At 41.9% G+C, this 23794-nt stretch overlaps 3 protein-coding genes across 4 annotated transcripts in view; 1 reads left to right on the top strand and 2 right to left on the bottom strand.

Annotated features, from left to right (window-relative positions):
* Positions 1 to 822: 822 nt before the first annotated feature.
* Positions 823 to 7295, bottom strand: LOC109860937 (mitochondrial glutamate carrier 1-like). Its single transcript, XM_020440359.1, has 8 exons — positions 6930 to 7295; positions 4355 to 4422; positions 4113 to 4247; positions 3867 to 4016; positions 2083 to 2219; positions 1470 to 1655; positions 1239 to 1389; positions 823 to 1170 (listed from the first exon to the last, which is right to left on the bottom strand). Exons 2-8 carry the CDS (start codon positions 4396 to 4398, stop codon positions 1032 to 1034), a joined length of 942 nt encoding a protein of 313 aa, XP_020295948.1. The 5' UTR covers positions 4399 to 4422; positions 6930 to 7295; the 3' UTR covers positions 823 to 1031.
* Positions 7296 to 7689: 394 nt separating this feature from the next.
* Positions 7690 to 10135, top strand: LOC109860936 (protein ST7 homolog). Its single transcript, XM_020440358.1, has 2 exons — positions 7690 to 8406; positions 8543 to 10135. The coding sequence occupies exons 1-2, from the start codon at positions 7980 to 7982 to the stop codon at positions 9664 to 9666; spliced, it is 1551 nt and encodes a 516-aa protein (XP_020295947.1). The 5' UTR covers positions 7690 to 7979; the 3' UTR covers positions 9667 to 10135.
* A 1177-nt stretch (positions 10136 to 11312) lies between these two features.
* LOC109860935 (phosphatidylinositol 4-kinase beta) overlaps positions 11313 to 23794 on the bottom strand; it is a 13261-nt gene continuing 779 nt past the window's right edge. The window contains exons 1-12 of one of the 2 annotated variants that reach the window (XM_020440357.1): positions 19030 to 20102; positions 18681 to 18928; positions 16803 to 17746; positions 16525 to 16642; positions 16189 to 16323; positions 15854 to 16020; positions 15420 to 15550; positions 15074 to 15304; positions 14676 to 14969; positions 14210 to 14586; positions 13220 to 13692; positions 11313 to 13108 (exon numbers count right to left, since the gene is read on the bottom strand). In XM_020440357.1, the coding sequence (XP_020295946.1) occupies positions 12921 to 13108; positions 13220 to 13692; positions 14210 to 14586; positions 14676 to 14969; positions 15074 to 15304; positions 15420 to 15550; positions 15854 to 16020; positions 16189 to 16323; positions 16525 to 16642; positions 16803 to 17746; positions 18681 to 18904 (3282 nt within the window). In that variant the 5' untranslated portion in view covers positions 18905 to 18928; positions 19030 to 20102 and the 3' untranslated portion in view covers positions 11313 to 12920. Of the gene's footprint in view, positions 13109 to 13219; positions 13693 to 14209; positions 14587 to 14675; positions 14970 to 15073; positions 15305 to 15419; positions 15551 to 15853; positions 16021 to 16188; positions 16324 to 16524; positions 16643 to 16802; positions 17747 to 18680; positions 18929 to 19029; positions 20103 to 23794 lie in introns of those variants that run through there. The other variant, XM_020440356.1, reaches the window with a different exon arrangement.

The following is a 23794-nucleotide window of genomic DNA, read 5'->3' as shown; positions in this document are numbered from 1 at the left end:
CTTTACAATAAAGAAACGTTAAAAAATTGATCATCATCTATTATTTATCGGTTGAATGGCAAAACTCACATGTCAAATTTCCAAGTGGGGAAATAAAGGAGCAAGCGGGAGAGAAAAGCACACAGCTGCAATTGTTTGCCTTGAAGATTCTGTAATATTTTTAGTTACATCCATAAAGATTACATCCTTGTCGCATTACATTCTGAAACACGTACCAAGATGAAAATTTAAGAAAATTAGGCAACTAATTGCACAATTGGAGAGCTCTAACAAAATTATCCTAATTATTATTTCATCCTTAAAATAAATTGTTAAAAAAAAATATCACGATAAACCGCTCAAGTTTGTAATAAACGTGTAATTACCCGGCTAGTTTGTTAAAAAACGTAACAACGAAGATCCCGGTAGAATTGTTTGTAACAATCGCGCGATAATTCGTAGACTGGATATCTCGCACGAGTCGAAGTCTTTAAAACTAGAGGAAGATAAAGAGAAGCCATTATTACACTGACAAATGCAGAGATAAATATCGAACAATATGTATATATAAAAATGTACACGTGTAAAATTAATTACCTAATTACGTTGTTTTATGTTTGTATTTAAAGTAATCAGTGTTTTCCCGTTCGATCTCTCTGTTCTGTACTTGACAAGGTGTAAAAACGATCTAAACTCAAACGCGTGCACGTATTGACCTCGTCAATTGAATCATGAACGATCTTACTTTTACTGGATATTGACATGAAAGATATTGACGTGAAAGGATTACGCTATCCGTCATAATTCACGACCCGCGAGAATAACGACAATTCCATTTTCAATATATATATATATATATAACTCTTTCTTTCACTTTCTTTTTTTTTTTTTTGTTTTTTATATGTAAAGCGAGAATCCGTCTCGGCAACAACATGAATTGATCGACGACGGAGATCCCAGAAGCCAGAATACAACTACGTCTACAACGATTATTGTCAGTCATCCCAGAGCATTTGAACGGCACGAACTTCGTCGTTGTCGATATGGCGATTTCACTTCAACCCCATCAGCCACTCGGCCACGCCGAGATAATAGACGGTTTGGGCGATGCCGAATAACGGCGCTATCACGATCATTCGGCAAGCGCCGCCCTTGAAGAACGCGGTCGGGCCCTCGTTCTTGAACGTCTTTCTGCAAAATCGAAAAGGGAAAAGTAATCCTCTCCTGTAATATCACGCGACTAAACGCGATTCACTCACGTTATGCAGTCTAACACTCCGTTGTACGTTGGTTCACCAGGTGCTTTTTTGATAACTTGCAGTCTAGTTTTGATTACGTCGAACGGATTTACCATCAGTGCGGCCGTCGAGCCGGCGGCGCAACCGGCAAGGAATGAACACCAGAACACGGCTGATGAAAGAAAGCACACATTTGACAACTCGCTCGTCCGAAAGCGCAGACGACAGTTGCTCGAGAAAACAAAAACTCACCCGAACCGTCCTCGCGTTTCGGACCGATGTCGTTCAAGTGAGCGAACAACGGGAAGTAAATAACGGAAAACGTAACGTCTCTAAGCGCGGTGGCACCCGTTCCTTGATACAATCCCAGAATACCTCGTTTCCTAAGTAAATCTACCGTTAACGACCAAGCGGATACCTTTGGCACTGCTTTGCCCGCTGCAACAGTAGCGCGTTACGCAACGTGTATATTATACCGCGAGGACATGTTTCGAAAAACGCATATTTTTTACTTATATTTGTAAAATTTCACTGATTGTTATCTACATTTGTACCTTCTTACACGTGGAAATTGGATTAGTTACACAAAAATATACTGATTTGACTTCGTGGCTGTTTTCTAACAACGTGCGCTGCTACTCTAGTGTCGCATTCTTTTAACACGTTGCAAAAAATTTTTACAGTCGACCATGGCAATTTGTCAATCGAAAAAACCGAACGATAAATGGAAACAACAATAATTTCAAATATGTGTGTAATAAAAAATAAAAATTTCTATAGATAATAAATGTATCGTAGAAAATAAAATTTCTGTATTTTTGATGCGCAAGCCGGACAAAAAAAAAATAAATTTTTACTCCATCACCTTCTTTAGCTGCCATGGCGACTCTGCCAGCGTCTTGCATTTGTATTTTGAGCAGCTCCATCGGAGTGGTAACGATTATTTGGCATGCTCCCGCCAGACCGCCGGCGAGCATTTCACGTTCTAATGGCAATTTTTGTCTGGACAAATTAACAAAGTACTGGGGTCACGACGATGTGTTTAGGAAAGAGATCGACATGTGCACACGATCGACAAGGCTGGCGCAGAACTAACTGATCTCTCATCGAGAAAAAATCAAAGTAATTTCGATTTAAATGCAATGAACAAAAAAATTAAACAATTGTTTATCAAATACAACATCAATCTAACAGCTGTAGTCCACCGGTGGCAGTAAAATTTAATGTAAAATTAAATTAATGTAAAAGTAAAAACTTTTAAAAAAGTAAAAAAATGTTTAAAGTTTAAATTTTGGTTTATTAATAAATTAACTTTAATTTTACAATAAATTTAACCACAATCATCGATGGATTGCAGCTGTAGTTGAGCCTATTTTGTGTTTAAATTGTTTTTAGCTTGCTTTTTGATTAATTACAAAATTGTTCGATTCTCCGAAATAAACGTTAGAATGTGCCAGCCCTGGAATAAGGGAGATCATTCAATGCTAGTGGCATAATCACAGTGACAAGCAGTGTGTCAGGCATCGGACATATCGCAGAGCATCAAGAGAACACATCGTAACAACAAACATAAATAAAGCAAAATAACTTTTAATTTCGATTTTACACAACTCCAGTCGCATGTAAATAAGAAAACCTGAGATATCGGGGGTAAATATATTTTGACAAAACAAATTACAGCACACTGACGGATGATTTAATAAATATCCATCTGTATTAATTTCAAACGACTCTTGTCGAAGATTAAAATAAAACGTTACGTGTCTATTACTTGTGAGAATTGCTATGAAAAAAGTTATGGAAGAAAAGGGAAAAGCAAAAAATTACCCTGCCTCTCGCCGACTTGCTTGCGACTTCGTTAGCTAGTTGCTTAGATGATCGTTTGCCAGGTTCATTAAACTTGGAAATTAAATTCAAACTTCGTAGCTTCGTTTGTCTAAAATTACAGAACGACATATTTCAATATGCTTTATGATGACATGGGTCTGTGGCATGATAGCGTGAGACTTCGCGTTTCGCGGCTCTTGCAAACGAGCAAAACGATCGATTCGCTCGGAAGAACAGTGGAAAGTGGTCGAATAATGCAAGCAGTTGTTACAAATATAACAAATAAAATCGTAGAGAAAGATAAAATATTTCTATATAAAAAAATACACTACTAAGATTCTAAATAAATGTGATGCTCTGCTTTAAAACCTTCCCACGCAGAACAAAAATCTCATTGGACGCGTCCATTAAGATATCGCGTAAACGTCCAATAGACAATCTAATAATAGGTTTTCGTTCTGTGTGGATTAATCATTGGTCTAAAATATCACCCGAGATGTTACTTCATGCTGATTCACTTGCCATAAACTTTGAATAACCCCCTTTTTCGATTAAAATGCAGACAAATATCGAATGCTATGACACAACTGCTACGTGAAGAATTAAGTAAGTTTGTAGCAGAAACACCAGTGGGAAGTGGAAGAATTTTCCCTCCCTCCCCCCGTGAAACAGAACTGAAAAGTTTCCATGCGATCGCTCAGAGATTACCTTTCGGTCTGGTTAAATGTCCGGTTAATGACTTATATTTATTTACGACAGACACGCAACGCAAGCTTCGAATAACGCGTGACACAAAAAAAAATCACATTGCGTATAACGTACCCTGATCCAGGAGAGAGATAATGTCTAAATGTGTCGTTGGCAGTAAGTTTGATGGCTTTCTCAGGCGTGATCAGCAGGATATTTACAGCGGATCCTTTATACATTCCAAAGTAGCCCTCCGCCCTGTAAGTCTTTTTGAAACAATCAAACCTGAAATAATTACATTATTTGCATTTTGATTATCGATTTTTTTTCGCGCGTTTTTTCTTTGTTTCCGCTCTTAAAAAAAGACACAACGCTATTTACATCGACTTGTACATTCGTTCGCCATTCGGACCGATAACTTGATTCTGTAATCTCGTTTTAACCAAATCAAGCGGAAACACCACCGATACTCCGATAATCCCAGCGATGCCGCCATTTATGATTTTGGGTACTAGTCTGTAAAAAACATTTGAAGAAAATCAAATATAACTTTAAATCAATCTACAAACTACTTTGGTTTGTTTTCTCTGTGTTTAGATTTTAAGATATAAATATATATATACTTGAATTGCGCGGCGGATTTCGAAGACGAACTGTCCTGTGCCATGGTTAATTAAAAGGAATTCCGCACCTGTTGAGAAGAGAGTCATCTTGTTACAAGCGCTAACTGCGATACGCTCAAAGGAGCTCGCGATAAACAGCGTTCAAATATTGTGCCAAATCTCGAAGGTCGTTTTTATCGTAAAACGTGACAGCGTAAATGTAGTTTAAAGCGCAACTCTGCCAATCATGTGCATTAGCTGAGAACGAGTTACATAAGGAAGCTTGTTTGATATAAGTTGGTGCAAAAATAACCGCGGGTTTTGTTTATTTTATATAAATTGATTAAGACAATTGTTTAAATTTACAACACATTAATTTGATGCAAAAATAATTACAATTGTTATTTCATAAATTATTTCTTAAATAACAAACTTAATGTATTATGTTAAATTTAATGTACAATTTTAAAAAACAAGTTTTTTAATTTATTAATTTCAAATCAATTTTACTTAATTGTATTGCATAACTTGAAATAAATTATATTTATTAAATAACAGACACAGCAATTATTTTTGCACCGACCTAACTTATTAATCCATTATACTATTATATCATCAGATTTACTGATAAACAACGTGTACTTTTATTATGTGACACGATGAAGTGTGCATTAGAGCGTGTTTGCGGAAAAAGTATGTGCAGACATAAAGTACAGATTAATCTTTTATAGACCGCGCTATCTTGGCCTTTGTAGACATCATCTTCATCATCTTTCGCGATAGTAAGCAGTTTTTATCCGATAAATCTCGCCGCGGAAGAGTGTGTCGATTGTCATATCTGCGCATCTCTGTATAATATTTTCGATATACAATCTAGCACAATCTAAGACTTTGCTTCATAACAAAAAATACTCAAATTGCGATCTTTCTTTCAATAATTTCTCTCAACTCGCGTTTAAATTTTAATTCGCGAGCGAATCAATTGCTCGAAGGGGCACAAGAAAACTCGAAGAAAAATAAACATATATTTTCATGTTTCTTTCCGCGCGCGACGATATTTTCATGTGTATTCTAAAACTGCGAAACTCGCGCTCTTTCCAGGACCGTTTTAATTATGTATTTCGATATGTCTCTGCATTGTGGGCAAACTATTCTCTTCAAGGCCGTGACGTCAATTGACTCGATCCCACAGTGCACAACTGCAATGAGTTCAAGTTACATTTTATACGGACATTGACATGCAACAATTACAACGCAGTCAATGCGATGTTCATTAAAAGAAAAAAGAAATTGTCTTATCGAGAACGTGCATCCGAGAACGTGCACGTCACACGCGCGTGAACGGACAAATCATCGAACCGCGCAAATTGTTGGTTTCGCTCTCGATTTCTGCTCCTCCCCAATCTCTTGCATAACGCGTATCACAGATGGTATCTCGAATCAATATTAACGCACACAAGTGACACAAATCTTGATTAATTCCGTAATTAAATAGCGAAGCGAGAAGGTTGAGAGGCGAGAAATCAAAAAGAGAAAGCACGGAAACATTTTAATCCTTTCTTATGTTGTGTCTATCCTCATCTCTCTCGAAGAAATAATTAAAAATAACAAAATAACAATTATAACTTATTAATCTCTGTGAATTATAATTTTTTACAATATTAAAAAATTAGAAATAATGATTCATAGTTTAATGATTTTTATTCCGAGACTCCGATTAATTAGACGCCGATTTCTCCGTATGTTTTTAGACGAAGTAAAGTTTTTACAATAAAAAAAAAAATACTTTTACAAAAATGCACATTAAAAACTTTTGGAAATTCTCTCGAATATTTCGCTTCGTCCTTTATCGTTGGATGTTACCAATCGATATTGATGTGTCTGTGAGGATCCTCGCAAATAAGTTTATAAATAATGCACGCTTCATCATCGAACCTTCAAGGACGGGAACGGATAAGATTCTGTTATCTTTTTGTATTGTTTGATCGAAGTAATTTATTTTTCGACACAAATTTAGGACTTGAGAGAAAATTTCGAGACATCGCGAATCAAAATGTGATAACACAAAAGGTTTTACGAGACAATTGTTTTTTTACTTCGATCAGACCAAATTCCACTATCCCCAACACCGCGCTAATTGAGGAGATAAACGCGATAACGATGCGGGAGCGTCCCTTGTGTCACGCATAGTAAAAAAAACAGGTTATGCCGAGGCAAAAGTGCACTTCGTCAATTAGACAATGATAAGTTGACTCGAACAAACTGATAACATTCGTCGCGATAACGAAAAAGCGCGTTTTTCCGCGCCGAACGAGTCGCGGGTTTTATTTTTCATGAAAAAATCGCGTGAACAACACGCGAGTGAAAATAACTACAATGACTTCGGTCTTCAGCACCGACGTCGAAACTTTGTTCGAAGCGCGTTCGAATTTCGAATTGTCGCACGAGAAATTTTTTCCCCGACGAAAACATCGATATCTCTCTCTGAACAAAACAACGAGACGAGAACCAAACAAATCAATTGGTTCGCGTTCGAAATTAGCACGATCGAAATTCCGCGAGGAGGGAACGTAAAAATTTTTGTTCACTCACGTACCTTCGTAGGGAAATCCGATATACACGGTGGTCGTCCGGCTATCGGCGTCCCACAAGTGTCTCAGATTCCCAGACGTGATGCTGGAAAACACCGCGGTCGCCTCTACGAACCACCGGAGGATCTTCTTCTCACGTCGGTCAGCACAGCATCGGCAGTGGTCTATCAATAGAGCGTTTGACAGGAGTCCTCGAACTGCTCCGAATCGAAGGGTCGCGCAGAGACTCCTGTCGGAAAAGGAGAAAACTAGGCGTTTTCCATTGTTCAAATTCAAGGTCGATGTAATTCCGGACGAATGTCCCAAATCCCAACCGAAACTCCGAAACAGATCCCTACGTCTGTTCATAGTCGGATCGCATTTGCGAGATCGTTTTAAGTTCAGATGGTCTGGTAGCCAATGAGATACGACCCGTACAAGTATCACACGATAAACTCAAAGACAATTTAGTAAAATTGAACCATGAATATTGGACCACAGAAAAACAACGGCCGTGAACCGCACTTTCCGCGAGTTCTCATCCGCGAGCGCCGCACTGTGGATAATTCGCAAACAAGAACGAATTGCGAATCACTCTGTGGATAACAGCGTCCGGTTCTGTTCCGTGATATGTATTATTCTTTTTTACCAAGTCAGCAAACCATTCGTTGATCGAGTAGTTTATAGAATATCGCGTTGCGGACATCACGGCGCTCGCGAACGGAAGAGCGCAAAGTGCGACGCGTAGTCGCTCTCTCGAGTTTCTCTCCGGCTTGTCTACGAGGATACACGCGTTGCTAAGTGCGTTTGAATACAAAGCTGTCAAGTGTCACCTCCGAGAGAGAGAGAGAGAGAGATCTCGTTTTTTCTCACACCTCGCGGTGTGCGAATTCGAGTGCGAACTCTTAACGCGAGATCTGCCGCAGAGTAGAGATCGCGGAGCCATTCGCCACTCCGTGGGATTGTTTCTTCTGAATGACACCGTGATCGTGAACCTTCTCTGTTTTCTTTCTATAGCCGACAGAAATATTCCGAGCAAGAGTGCTCGCAACCGGCCAGTTCCTGGTTTGCGTTAAATGGCTTTGCTATTTACCAGCATGTGGGACTCGTCGATGTTTCTCAACACCCTCACTCCGAAGTTCTACGTCGCCCTTACCGGCACCTCGTCCCTCATCTCCGGCGCGATCCTCATCTTCGAATGGTGGTACTACAGCAAGTACGGTCACTCGTTCATCGAGCACGTGTCCCTGACCCACATCTCGCCGTGGCTGAACGGCGACAGCGGCAATGACAGCAACAACACGGACCTTAACACCTCGGGCGGCTCTTCGAATCAACAGAACGGTCTGGAACACAAGTTCTGGCGAAATCCTATAAGTCTGTTCAGAGGAGCGGAGTATCAGCGGTTTTACTGGGCCACCAACAAAGACGCGCTGACGTTCAACGACATGAACCTGTCCGCTCAGGAGCATCAGACTTGTTTTACCTGCGACGGAGACGCAGGTAAGATGTGAAGGAATCAAAAGGGATTTTTCTTTCCATCTTGTGTAAAGTGTTTTTTTTTTTTTTGTCTTCAAATTACTTGTATCGAAATATTTTAAATTGTTTTATTTATAAAATTTTTGTTCTGTACTTCCAGGTAAATACGAGTATGAGATTATGCAGACAGCTTGGCGGCAGCCCAATCCGGATATCAGAATACAAGCTGCAAAAAAGGCGCTTGAGCACAATCCCGAGTGTGCACCAGCTTATATTCTTCTCGCGGAGGAGGAGGCAACTACCATTACGGAAGCGGAGAAAATTCTGAAGCAAGCGCTCAAAGTGGCCGAGAACAATCACAGAAAGTCGCAGAGCACCCAGCATCAGGGTTCCATAGCCGAGGCAATACACAAACGGGACACGAACGTGCTGATTTACATTAAGAGACGACTGGCGATGTGCGCGAGAAAGCTCGGCAAACTCAAAGAAGCGGTGAAGATGTTTCGCGATCTCATGAAGGAAGTGCCGCCGGCCATGCACACGTTGAGCATCCACGAGAATCTGATCGAGGCGCTGCTGGAGATGCAGGCGTACGCGGACGTGCAGGCCGTGCTGGCCAAGTTCGACGATATCAGCTTGCCCAAGTCGGCGACCATCTGCTACACGGCGGCTCTGCTGAAAGCCCGATTGGTGGCGGACAAGTTCTCGCCCGACATCGCCAGCAAACGCGGTCTGACCACCGCCGAGATGTCGGCGGTCGAGGCGATCCATCGGGCGGTCGAGTTCAATCCGCACGTGCCCAAGTATCTCCTCGAGATGAAGCCGCTCATTTTGCCGCCCGAACACGTGCTGAAGCGCGGCGACTCCGAGGCGATCGCTTACGCGTTCTTCCATCTGGCTCACTGGAAGCAGGTCGAGGGCGCCCTGAATCTGCTCCACTGCACGTGGGAGGGCACGTTCAGGATGCTGCCGTATCCGCTCGAGCGCGGCCATCTCTTCTATCCGTATCCGACGAGCACCGAGAAATCCGAACGGGAACTTTTGCCCAAGTTTCACGAGGTCAGCGTCTACCCGAAGCGCGAACTGCCCTTCTTCATTCACTTCACCGCCGGTCTGTGCTCAATCACAGCTGTACTGGCACTGCTGACGCACCAGTATCCGGACACTATGGGCATAATCGCGCGCTCGCTTCTCGCCGGGCTGTCAAACCCGTTTTACTTCATCTTCGACAAACTGGAAGCCATCTTGCCGGCCAACTTACTGCAGCAGCTCTCTAGAATATAAGATTTTGTCCTGAGATCTCCGTTAAGTTATTAATTAAGGCTTGTGATATTCGCAATACGATTACGTATGATAGTTATTGCTTCGCTTTCTCCCCGATCTGTAGACGTCTCTCCTTCACATATAAATGTGTCACATGTGCGTACGTATGAGAGATTACGTATCAGCTCCAGTTTCCAATTCTCTCTCATGATCTAATGTATCATTAATATCCTTCCCCACAGTAGTCGTGCAATATATCTAAGTCGTGTTGTTTATCTTGTGTGTGTTTTGTAAGTTATCGAGTAATTTCAGACGCAAGAGACGATGTAACAAATTAGACATCTTTTTTCCGTCGACTCGAGAATTATCTCCTCGAGCGATTTGCACATTTCGACGATATGCACCGATGATGTGTGTGGAAAAAAAAGACGATTGTTTTTGTTATATCTCTTTCTTTTGGAGTGCTGAATAAACTTGGGGTGATGTTTTATCGCATTCATTTTTTATTTAATAATCGATATTATCAATAGCTCGTAATGAGGTGAAAGATCAAGGCAAATAAAAAAATCTTGATATTTCACGCATGTGTGTTCGACAGAAACAGGAAGTAAATTCGGGCGCGTTTATAATCGACCGGAGATAAGAGGGCCGTTGACCCCGTCGCGATTCATATTTCTCTCTCTCTCTCTCTCTTTCTACAATCATTCTTGCACACAGCAACAATGAGAACGAGTTTAAAATCTCTCACACATTGATTACGTTTTAATATCGTACTAGTTTGTCTTTTTTTTTTTCTTTAGAAAAAATCGACCAAAACCAAAACTAAAAAGGAGACAACGGCAAATGACGTCGAAGTGCGATGACGGATTAGTTTTTTTTTTTTTCGCAGTCTCTCGAGGTCGTAATTTGTATATTCGATTTTCTAGTTTATCTATCAGACCAGGGATAATACGTAAGAGAAGAATAGATAAAAAGATAAAATAGAGACTGAAAGTTAAAGAAGAGAGAGGGTTGGGAAAAGAAAGAACGAAAGAGATAGATATTTTGTTTTAAGACACTTGGAAGTCGGAGGGCCCAGGTTGTTTCTTTCTCCGGTACCGCACGCACGCACACAGGCAGACAGACAGACGCACACGCACACACACATACACCTCGGGCTGGCTTTAGCGCAACTTTGATTTTGCTTCGAATATTCATTCTTGAATTTCGTCTCTCTAATCCTATGTATAATATTAATAAGAGATGATAAAATTTTTTTGTTTCACTTTTATGTACAATATATATATATATATAATCTCTTCATATATATATATATAGTTTATATATTTATATAATTTACTCTTAAACGGACATAAAACGTTTACGCGAGGAGCGATTACACAAGATTAAATATTTTTTTTTTTTTTTTTATCCTCCGTCACTCACACACACACGCACGCACACACACAGCTACAACGACGCACTCCTCGCATTTACGAAAAGTGGAGAATGGGAGCAGGATGGAGGAGGGAAAAGGGGGAGGGAGATGAGTGTTTACGTAATGTAAGAACATGTAAAAACTTTCAAATATGATCCTTAAGACTCGCTATAGGTAATTAATGCTTAAATTCTTAGATTCATACCGCGCGTACAATTAAGATGTATCTCATCGAAGTGTTTTTTTCTTCTTTTTTTTTTTTACTAATCTACGAAGTAGGAAAGATTTTGAGTATTTGCCTCCCTCTCGTAATAATATCCGAGTCCCTAGATTTTTTTTCTTTTTTTGTACGCAGCCCTCTCGCGTGCTCGCCCTCTTCGGCGACTCGGGATCTTCGAGTGAGTTTTCGATGCCGCACACCGCCGTTTATTGCCGCGAATCGACGAAAGTTCCACGCAACAAAACACGTTTCTCTCTTTTCTGTCCTTTTTTTTTTTTTTATCTCTTCTCGTTTTATATGTACAAATTACAGATTGTCCGGCTTGTTGTTGTTGTTGTTTTTTTCTCTTCACCGACCGATCGTCAGTTCTACGCGCTAAGAATTGCCGTAATTAATAATAATATCAGCCGCGCCGCTCTGTCTCTAGATATTTGATCACACCCCAAACCACACCACTTTCTTTCTACACAAATAAGGCACCTTTAACAAATTACGCTGTGTTTTTTTTTTTTTTTTTTATGTAAAGCTACACTTGATTCAGCAGTTCAACGTGCCTCAGTCAACGACGCCACGTCTCTCTCTCGCGTCGGCGACAGCTAAATTCGTAATGTGTCAATCGAGGCATACGTAAACAACAGCAGTCTTAATGTATCGAACAAAAACGTTTGTATATATATATATATATAGTGGATATATGTAACCAACTGTGTGGGGTAGCAAAAATTTTCATAGTTCGTTCCTTTCCCTTTCGCAATATACCCCCAAACGACGATAAATATTTTTAACTTTCAACGAAGCATCACTCTCATCTCATCACTCTTTCTCTCTCTCTCTCTCTTTTCTCGCAAACTGTTCGCACGTCCCATCACTGTGCACACAATCGAAAGTTCTTTTAAAGTTCTTCTCATCGCTCGCTAAAAATATTTCGTATCGTTTCTCACTCGCCGCGAAAGCAAGAAATAACTCAAAACGATTGGGCGATCTATCCGAAATCCTATAATCCGGGCTCTGTGTTTCACACACATTCGAAACGAAGAAAAAGAAAAATTTCCACTCGAGAAGTCGTTCGTGGAATGCCTGGGGAGGGGAAAAGAAAGAGCGCTGCCCAATCAGCTCACGTGCCCGGAACAAACTTCCTGCTTTGTTCTCGTCATCGCGCGCGCGCGCAATCGCGCTTTTTATATTTTGTTATTTTACACGAAATCAAACGAAGCCGAGCTTCTTCAACGCAGCTCAACGAAGCAAACAACCGAATAAGTGTGAAGGGGAGGGGAGGGAACATCTCTGTATATATATATAGTATAACGCGAATTAAAATAAATGGCAATATTATAATTATTAACGCAACAACTATTTGTGTTACCCTATTGTTATCACAAACTTGTGGTTTAGATTTCCTAATGCAGCAGCACTGCAGCAGCGTTTTTCTCTTTTTTTTTTTTTTCAAAATGGACACGCGCGCCGCCGATTGGTCAACCCCCTCGTTTATCAAGTGTACATACGTAAAAATAGTGCGACAAGTAACACAGCACGTTTTACCGGGGGTTGGTATTAATCCTTTCTTCGAACAGTTGTCATCTTCGAAAGGGTGTTAGCCAAAACGCGACAGACAGAAGAGTCGTTTCGGCTTGTTTGATATTAAAGAGTGCCGTTCGCGAAGTATTGATACCGATCGTAGAGTTTGGTGGACCACGAATTAATACTGCCCTCGACCAGATCCTCGACGTGGCGACGCAGTTGATCCTCGGTGAGCGTGAGATGGAATCTATTCTTAAGACCTTGAACAGTCGCCGCCCCACCACTTCGAAAACACGGAAGCTGAGAGCCTGACGAAAAAAATCGATAGAACCCGTTGAAATGTGTACGTTGAGATATTAATAGCCGCACGCGAGCAAGCGAGCGAACTAGTCTGTGTGTGGGAACACACTATCGCTTACCCGATAACATAATCTCAACGAGATTGACTATCTTCTCCATGTGCTTCCGCGCCGCGATCAAGCCCTGAAGGATGAGGCTCTTGAATTGCTCGAACAGCTTGGATTGATCGCCGCCCATTACCTCGACGAATTCCGGCGTCAACTTGAACGGGCTGGTCTCGAATCCGAGATTTCGTGGCGAAGTCGATAAAATAAATCCAAAGTCTATATGAATCAGATGGCCGTCGCTGTGCAGCAGTATGTTTCCGTTGTGACGGTCCTTTATCTGAATGAGATAGCTGACCAGACAGTACGCGGCGCAGCTCTGAATAAAGTTTCTTTGCGCTACGCGAAACGCCTCTGAGGTAGAAGGACCGAACTCTCGTTCGAAGTATTGGAAAAGCGTTAATTGGCACTGTTTCTTTATCTGGTGGAGCGACATGGTGTTAAGAATCGGCTCGATCAGGCCGCTGTCGTTGGACAGACACAAAATTCTGTGAAACAAAATTAAAAATCACCGTTTTAATACATAGTTCCATATAAAATATATCAATAAAGTTATATAACAAAGTGTGTGTGTGTGTGTGTGTATGATGAGACAAATTGAACCTATATAACAGTATTAAGGTCGAGCCAATATGTAGGTGTGGATATTTATTTTCTTCTTTTATATTTATTTTAAAATTCTATATTTATTTAATTATATATACGTTTATTTCCTTTTATATTTCTTTTTTTTTTTAAACGTGTAAATTACATAAATTCGAATTAAATTCAATTCACGTAAGATACTTAGTTTGCATCACACATATATACGAAGTACATTTATCTCTTATGAAATTTAAAATTGTAAAAAACCCTTGGCTAAATCTGGACCTTCTGCATTGCGTGCGTTAAAAAAAGAGAAGAAAATAAACATCTGTATAACTGCACGCACATATTGGTATCGAGTTTAATATTAGTTGTACGCTTTCACGAGGTTTTAAATTGTTGAATTTGTAAATTACTTACTTATATGGTTTCACCCAAAGAGGTACCTGCTCGTCTTGCCAAATCCTTTGCAACATCGAGAGCAACTGCGAGGCAAGGAGCTCCTGTCTGAGATCATCGCCACACTTAACAATTACCGCGAGCAATCTCCAAGACGCTAAATGCCCGTACGGACTGGAAGCTCTTATACGCCGTTGCTTTTGCTCCCACGGTTCTTTGAGAACCGCTGCCGACGGGTCCTCGGGATCATGACTGAAGGTCGCGCTGGGCGTAGCTGCCATTTCGCTCAATCTTCTCTTGATATCGCCCGGAACGAAGATTGGCTCTCTGCTGTCGGACGAGTCCTGACTAAGCTGCGATATGGTGTCGCGATCTTTCGGCTTGCGAAGCTGCAAATACTGAGAAAAAAAAAAAAAACGAATGGATAGTTAGAATGGAAATCAAAGTCGAAAGCCACGCCTAATCGATTTTCAACGAGATGTGCTACCTGCTGTGTGATTTCGTCGTCCTCCTGACTCCAACAATCGTTGGGGTCGTCATCGGGAAAGCTAAATGCCACATCTGTATTTCTAACGGAGTAAGGCGAGATATTCTTGACCGGGGTCTGTCGTGTCGTCGAATTCTGCTGGCTCTCGGGTGCGGATATGTTCGATTGCTCGCCGCCCGTTAAATTCTCTTCCGACTTGGTGTGCCTCAACGAACTGCCCATTATTTTTGTTGGCACGGGCGATGTGTACAGATCATCCACTTCTAATACTTCCACATATATTATGTAAGGTGCCTGCAAAACATAACATTGGCGCTCGAACATTGACGTTCGAACAATAAATTTTGCGAAAAAAAAAAAAAAAAAAAGATCCAAGATGCGGACACAAGTGTGCATACCTTGTCCTTGCTGTTGAGAACGGCGGCATATTGCGGCGGAACCCGAACGATATGATGAGGTATCGTACTGTGCAAAGGAAGCCACACCCTCGCGGGAAGATTCAAATTAAGCGTGTTGAGCTCCGCCACTAATTGAACGGTTTTACTTTCCTTTGTTGGTATTGTTCCGAGCAATTTACCAATTGATATTAACGCTTGAATAAATTCGAGTTCTGGCGCGAGTCGAGGTGCCTGCGAGATTTCAGATTGCAGACGCATTTGTTTGTGTGTTTCGAGCATAAGTTTGTTTGTTTGTTTGTTTTCTTTTTTTTTTCATACGCTCTTGTTTAGTTTACAAGTAACTTACGTTGCAGAAACAATCGGTTTTTTGGCCTCGCAAATCGTTCACCACACCTTGGCAGGAATAGAAACAGGTACAGCCGTTGTCAAACGCTCGACCAGAGCTCAGGTCCCCGAGACTTACTTTATTTATATTACCTTTAAGGGAAAGACCGAAAAGTCACGCGATAAAGAGAATTAAATAAATCACATTGGAGGAGAATCCTAACAAACAAACAAAAAAAAAAAATTATTCTCGCAGCAGCTATTACATAAAATTATTTGGAATTCGTTGCCGATCGAAATTTTTCTACAATCTTGTCGGGTTTCCTGTTATGAGCATTCGCGAACAATCTCTTCGAAGCGAGATAAGAATCTCCGATCGGATTCCGCAAACTTACGTAACAGCTGAAGAATGTTGTGTGTCTGTGTATCACTGTGTATTAATTAAGATTAAATTACCGGAATGACTACGGCGTATAGTCTGGAACAGTCCAGTAGCGTCCGACTGAGATCTTTGGTGGGTTTTCTTATTTGGCGACGTGAGATTTTGCGTCGAGGGCAATAGTGTTGGCGCAGGAACTTGCAACCCGGCAATACGCTGCTTTCGACTCTCATTTCCCTTTGGCCTAAAATGTTACACACGTTGACAGAAATAAAATTTTTTCTTCTAAATAAATGGTCTAGTATACACACGGAAAAAGAAAGAGAGAGAGAGAGAGAGAGAGACGGTATTTTATCTCACCGAGATTCCGTAATTTCCTATTGCGTATCGCGCAATTTATCGCAATTCCTACCTGAGTTCATCTGACAGGATAAGATTTTTCAATTTGGTCCCATGAGACTTCTTCTTCGACGGCAAATGAGCATCGGAGCTGTACGCGTCTAACAGCCAGGCACACTTTAACGAGAAATCTGCCGACTGTCTACATCTACAAGACGAGATTGATTCCGTTTATAGTCTTATCTCGCGCGACATTTTAATTCGCGGCAATTCGCGGCAATTCTAACAGTTAACGGTAACTTGTTGAGCGACCTCTTAAAAAGTTCTATATTTCAAAGTTCTACGTTTCTATGCTTTTGTTTTTTTTTTATTATTCTTATATTTTTATTACTTAAATTTCTATATTTACCTATGGACAAGATATGGATAAAGAACTTCTGTTACATCGTGAAGTTGTATGTACATCACAACTAACTGCGGTAAGTAAAAGTCCACATCGTTATCCGGAAAACTGAACATCTTGTTACCTACAATACATTATTCATCAGACATGCAAGACGCGTGTTTGCGATCGAAACTATCGTCATATTCCGCAGTAATTTTATTGATAGATTTTTTTAGTAGAAATCTCATCAGAGATGCGGGGGAAATATACGCGTGAGAAAAATATTGTTTTTGTTTTTATACCTAAATAACTTTGAACGCCGGGTTCTTTGGAATTGAACAGATAAGAGATAGCCATCGACATGTCGAATATCTGACTCTCGAAGAGCCGCAGCAGACAGCCTTCCGACGGTTTCGGCTGTTTCGTCTCCTGCTGCTGTCGGCGGACGATATCCGGTTGCTTTTTTATGGTCTCAATTTCCTGCTGCTGCGTTGCGGTCGTGCCGCAGCACAGGGTCATGGCCGCGCCGGCCAGCTCGCTCTGACTCGTGTCCAGCGACGTCACTTGCATGGCGCCCTGATAGATCTCGCGATCCTGATAGCCGTCTACGTTGTCGTGTTCGCGCTCACTCACGTTGGATCGCGGTTTTTGCGTGCAACGTTCATTGTCGTCGCAACGTGGACGCTCGTCAAGGCTGGTCTCGTCCTTAAGAGACGTCGGAGGACTGTCACTGAGACGTGTCGACAGTTCCACGGGCGACACCGGCACCGACATCGACACCATACCGGCACTACTGTTCTCCATACCGTCCACCGCGTCGACCGAGCACACGTCGCCCAGTTGCGACACGGACGAGTCCAGACTCTCGCGACTGTGCAGGTGATCGACGCTGGACTCGCGGGTGGCAGGCGCGTTCGTGGCGTCGCTCGAGCCGCTGTCGGAGCCGCACAGGATGCCGGAGTCGTCGGACCCCAGGCTGGCCAGATCGTCGCGTTCCCGCGCGGTGCGCGTTCCCTTGCCGCACGTTCCCGACGACGACGATGACGACGACGATGACGACGACGTCACCGCCGTCGTCGACTTCGACGAGGCCGACGAGGGCGCGGGATTCTCGCACTCCGGACTCGGCGTCACGTCCACTTCCGGGATTCGTTGAAGCGCGGAGTCCAGACTCCGATTTCTGTGATGATGCGTCAACGTGGTTGCGGTCGCCTGAGGCACCGGTGGTAGTAGGATACCCATTGATCTACACCGATAAGCAGCAGAAAATTTATAACCAACGGTCGAAATAAAATACGAGAATTGTATCGTGACACTTGAGATTTATTGCAGGTTTTTTATTTGCGTTACGTCTTATTTTTTTTTTTTTCGTCCAGTAAAAACGTTTCTCTTATTCGTCTCTTTCATTTGACAAAACTTGCGACAAATATTAACGTTAGAGTTTCTATTTGGGTTTCCCAAATGAAATTCCTCTTTTAAAACTCGACGCAAAATCCAATAAGTTATAAAAATACAAGTTTGTAAATACACACAAACACACACACACGCGCTGGCTCGCGCGTCTAATAAAGAAAATAGACGACGCGATAAGCTGCACGCGCTCGTGTTGCGCGCGATTACGGCGATGCATTGCAGCGGTGTTATTAATATTGATGACGCGTTCGCGCTCTGTGTTCCGCAGTCTCTTGACGATGGTCGATTTTTCAAATCTGTGCGTGCGTTCCGCGAATTTACACGCGAGGCGTAACTCACAGATTTTTTTTTTTTTTTTTTTTTTTTTTTTTGCGCGCGCGAAGTTTACACCCGAACGAAACGCACGATTCTCTCGGGTGTGTCGAGCTACCGAGTTGCNCTGTGCGTGCGTTCCGCGAATTTACACGCGAGGCATAGTGAACAAATTTTTTTTTTTTTTTTTTTTTTTCTACCGTTAACACATCGCGAGCGAAGATGCGGGCGGGCGGAATTTACGGTCGCTTTATTCAACAAGTGCCAGGATGTGTGTGCGCGCGCCAAACGCGTCACCGGCTTTGCGAAATAGCTCGTGCAAAGTGGGCCCGGGCGAGCGTCCAGGAAACGCGTCTCTCGCGTTTCTCTCCGTGACGTGTTAAAAACACGCGAGTCCGCGGAAAACACGGATATACAGAGCGTCAACAACAGGCGGCAGAGCGCGTGTGTAGTACCTAAAGTCCAAGCTGTGATTTCGTTGATGCGTGGTCAGTCTGCTGCGTGGACTGATCGACGGATTTGGCCGGCCGTGCACGAGAGGAACATTACAGCTGGCGAGTTTGTGTCGCTTGATGTGCGCCACGCTTTCCTGGCGTGTCGGTCCACCAGTCGGCGTCACTGCCACTACTTCGCTCATATTAGAGTCGAGTGTACGAGCACCAGCTCGGCTAACAGTCATCTGCTGGCCATGCTGAGGCTTCACCTGCAACAAAACAACGCGATCCCGCGGACATTAGAGCGATGCGAATCTTCTCTTTTTTTTTTCTCTCTCTCTCTTTCTCTCTCGCATTCAGCGTCACTCACGAGAAGGGAAAAAAAAAACTCATCTTCGAGCGTTGACGAGGCAGACGCGGAGATGACAAACGCGGAATCGAGCGGAGATACGCGTCCACGATAAGCCGCGAGAGAGTGAGATTGCGATCGATGCCAAACGTGACTCGGGATATAATCGTCACGTGAGACTCGGAGAAATCAACACACGAAAGTCGGACTAAATTCGCGCGACCGCAAACGCGGCGCGAGAGACAACGCGAGATGTTAAACTTCCGGCAGATCTCGTTAAAATTTCGAACGTGCCGATAACGGCGGACGCGCGATAACGGCCGTTTCGTCGAGCGCTGAAAAACCAACCACGTTACTCGAGACGTGATGTCAAACGATCAACAGTCGACACGCGGAAAGAAACACGCGCGTGTAACATGCGTGTGTGTTATCGGGACGCCGCAGCGCGTGTCAAATGTATATCGCGATAAAGAGACATCGACGGGTCGACCCATCCGTATCGTTAATTCGAACGAGATGTTACAATATGGGCAGAGATTTGATTTTGCGCGCACAAGCGAGATTAATTGGTTATATAATGCGCTTTGAAAGGAAGCGCGAGAACAATTATCTTGGGCTGATGTTTCTCGCAAAATTTCGAGCCGGAAATCGGCGTCTGGAGGTCAGTCGCGCTCCAATCTTAAATGCTGTCCCGATTGAAAGTAGTTTCTTTCGCGCGGAAACGAGGAAGCGAGAGACACACACCGGTTTTGGTTCACGCGTTTTATCGCGTTGCTCCTTTCGACTCGGTTCAACGCATCTAAACGCGCGCGGAAAAAAATTTTTTTTTTTCCTACGACAATCTGCTTTTTCCTGGGGATTTTTTTTTGTCTCACACAGCAAACACATTGACAACTGCGGAAAACAAGCTGCTCTCTGTGGCCAATCAAACGTGATTGGCTCGTTTAGTTTTAAAACCGATAAATGAACGTCGAGTGACAAAACGATAACTCGTCAATTATCCCGCGGCAGTTGGTTGCAAATATCTACGTTGCAACGGATGAAGAAAAAAGCGCGCGCATGTGTGTGTATTACTGCTATTATAAAAGAAAAACGGAGTATTAGAGCAGGTGCAATATAAAATACAAAATGCGCGCGTGTGTTATTTATAGAAAAAAAAAAAAAACCAAACGTATCGATGCCGTTATTTGGATCGTCCACAAACTATTGTACAAAAATAAAAATTTGACACGCAAAGCAATTCAAAAAACATCAAATAAATACCCCAATATTCTGTTTCATCTTCTCACGAGTTTATCGAGCTCAATTGTTGTATAAAAAAAAAAAAGATTTGCGTCTCACAAAAGTTCTTACATGTACAAAATATTGCAGTCATTTAGCACAAAGTCTCTAATTTTAATGCGCGATTCGCAATGTGGCAAAAAATTGTCTTATCGCTTCCCCAATTTCCTGTTTGTTTTTTTTTTCGAGTTACACAGCAAACTTCGCTTTTCAGGTCAATTTTGTGGAGTAATTCCTTCGTACACAAAGTTTATCTGCCTAGAGTTAGTTAGGCCGATTTGAGTCCTAATTCTTCCCGGCGTGGCGATTAAACAGCCCCTTGTTTCAGGTTCCAATTCTTCCGAGTTACACAGTAAACATGCGCTTCCCGAGTAAATTCTGTAATTCTTTTGTATACAGAGGTTTATCTGTCTAAAGCTAGCCCTGATTCTCATTGCGGCAAATGGAGAGCCCTTTGTTTTGAGATAATTGGTCGGAATTTCACGCAACGTGGAATTTTCGTCTAGAAAGTTCGACTGGTTGAAAACAGTTATGTCTTTCTTTGTTAACTTTGGTATTCTTATCTTCTTAGTGTCTCTTTTCTATTGTTTCCCGCAAGGTTGGTCTCTCATTTGTGAAAGAGCCGAATTTCATCACGGTTTTCTTCAGATGAATTTTGGATCTGCTCCTTTTAAAGTTTGATAGTCGTTTTAATCTTTTAAAGAGCAAATATCCGGTAACCTACTATCATCTTTCCGCTTTTAATCCAATGAACAAGAGAGCTCGAGAGAAGAACAAGAACATTTCCAAATTGAAATAAATCTTAAAAGTTACTGATCCACCGATATGCTAATGGGTAATAAATTAAAATTAATGTAATTAGAAGCAAATGAGTGATTCCATTAACGTTGGAACGTTTCGATCGTTTGTTTTCTGATTATTTTCAGCTTAAATCTGTTTAAATTGACAATGCTTTTTCTGTATAAATTAACTAATACTTTTTCTATGTTTTCTATGTTAGTTTTTTTATATTTAATTTTACAATATATGTTGTAATATAATTAATTTTATAATTTTATTTTTTAACACGTTGATATTTGTCAAGTTCCAGTTACTTAATTTGACCCAATACACTTTTATTTATTATTATTCACCACCACCGGTGGATCACAGCTCTTAAGGTTTACTTCACTTCGGGGATTCAATTTCTAAATTATGTACGATCCAATTCCAGTTGAAGATTCGCAACGTTTAACCGAAATTACATTTCTGGCCGAGTCGCGTAATTCCGGAATGCTTCTTAAATAAGAACAGGACGGAGAAAAAGTAATATCGTGATACGGGCGTTTAGAAAGTACGGCTTTTTATCAATTCGAATACTTTCTAGGATCTTCCTCCTCCGACGCAGTTACAATATAACGCGTTCTATTCTCCGCGCTGAATTACCCGGGTTCAAATAATACGCGAGTAATATCACAAGTGAAAGACGATGTAATCGGTTACACAGGAAAGCGCATTTACGCGGAAATGAACCATTTCATGCTATTTCGCTCGCCGCCGTCGTCGACATGCACGTCGTCGTCGAGCTTCTACGATTTCTTTATCCGTTTTAACACGTTTTTGCGCGCGTTCAAACGCTAGAGACATTTTTTTTTTTTTTTTTTCAATAAAATAATAATAAGAACGCGGAAATTTTTTAAACAGCTCGTAACTTGCGCGGTTGTGTCGAATCGAGGTTTCGATCTCGATATACGGATTTGACGTTGCAAAATCCGGCGCGCACACGCCGTCGACTGGAAACTCGCCGCGACACGCGCGGAACCATATGCTTTCACCAATCTCTGCTTGGCGCGTACCCGATGGTACAACCATATTTGCGGTTCCGAAATGCGGCGCAATACTAAAAAAACAATTACAGTCTCGTGCCAGTATCGCGAATACATTATTCTTCATCGTTGGTTTAAAACGATGATATCTCGCTCGGGGATTCATAAATTTTGGGTCGCGTAGGAAAGTTTCAGTAGGTACTGTCATCTAGATTTAATCTCGTACCGTATGCTATTATAGCTATTTATCCTTGGATCACAAATTGCAATCACCTCTCTCAAAATCATTAAAATTTTGTTCGCACAAGTATTTTCATTTTTGACGAATTCTTTGATTCCCGTTTGCCGAGCAATTTGCGGTTTCAATTTAATGATCGACTGCATTAGAAAATATAATTGCACGAGAATTTGTAGTTTGAACAAATTGACTTCAATTTGTAAAAGTAAAATCATTTTAATTTTTAATTTAGTGACCGCATTAAAATACATGTAAAATATTTTCATCCTTCTTTTTTTAACCAACTGACTTCCACTCGTAAAAGTTGAATAATTTTCCATTTAACGACCGCGAAATTCCTAACAGCTGCGCGCAACATCAATCACACGAGTTTTGCATTGTAGATATCTTTATTATTAAATCATATGTTTATTGTGCAATTTGTTATCTTCTGATTGCAACAAATGTCAACATTGTTCGATATCGGTTTGCAGCATCAGACAATAGTCGAGAGAGCGTGTGTCTGGCCATTTATATATTTACAGGAAAACGTCAATATTTGTTTCGACGTGGCCGCTTCCACGTGGCGCGCGGAATGCGGACGAAGAATTCCATCGATGATCTAACAAATCGGCGCCCGAGGTTTTTCAACCAATTTGGCCGCTCTCTCGCGTGGGCGCGAATCTCTCGCGCTAGAAAGTTTAACAAGCGCGAAAACAAAGCGCTCGCCCGAAACTTCGCATCGATGACTCGCGGGTATTCCGCGCGATTAAAAGAAACTCAAGCGCGAAGGCGCTTTGCGAGAAATTCGCCAAAACACATTCAAAAAAAAAAAAAAGAAAAGAAACGCGCCGCGCGTGTAAGAATTTTTATAGACTCTTCAACGCTTTCTCACGTGTGTGAACTTTATTTAATTCTATCGCCTTCGAAAATCCGTGATCGCGATTCGATGCGGTATTAAAATCAGAAATGCAAGTTTCTTTCTGTTTCTTGTCACTTCCGACGGTCGTGAAACTTGAACGCGCGTTTGACGTAGCGAGACCTCGCGCGAGCAAACGTCTCCCACGACCGTGAACACACTACGTTCTCTCTACTGCGCGCTCCTTTCCTGTGAATCATTGCAATTGATACCTAACCCGAGTGCCCCCCGATTTCCGATACGGTAAACATCAAAGTCCAAGCGTTCCGCGCCGGGACATCTCAAGAATGTCCATTATCACTTTCTCCGTGTCATTCATAACGCGCGTGACATCGCACGCTTCTCTCTCTCTCTCTCTCTGTCTCTCTGATTTCGTCGCATCCGAAATACTGTCACGAGAGGAAGAAAAAAAGAATCGGAAGCGCAGAAAACCGACAATCTTCGCTAGGAGTCGAAACACAACGATTGCATCTTTTTCAAGCGGGGAATCTCCGCGGCTGAAGCGCATTAACGACGAATCGCGTGTCGTTTTTCTCTCGCTACGTAGAATCCGCGACGACGACA

Source organism: Pseudomyrmex gracilis, unplaced genomic scaffold (genome assembly GCF_002006095.1).
Source record: "Pseudomyrmex gracilis isolate BER0280 unplaced genomic scaffold, ASM200609v1 scaffold_513, whole genome shotgun sequence".
NCBI classification, from domain to species: Eukaryota; Metazoa; Arthropoda; class Insecta; order Hymenoptera; family Formicidae; genus Pseudomyrmex; species Pseudomyrmex gracilis.
Note: the sequence above shows the minus strand (reverse complement) of the source record. Positions and strands in the feature narration are given on the sequence as shown.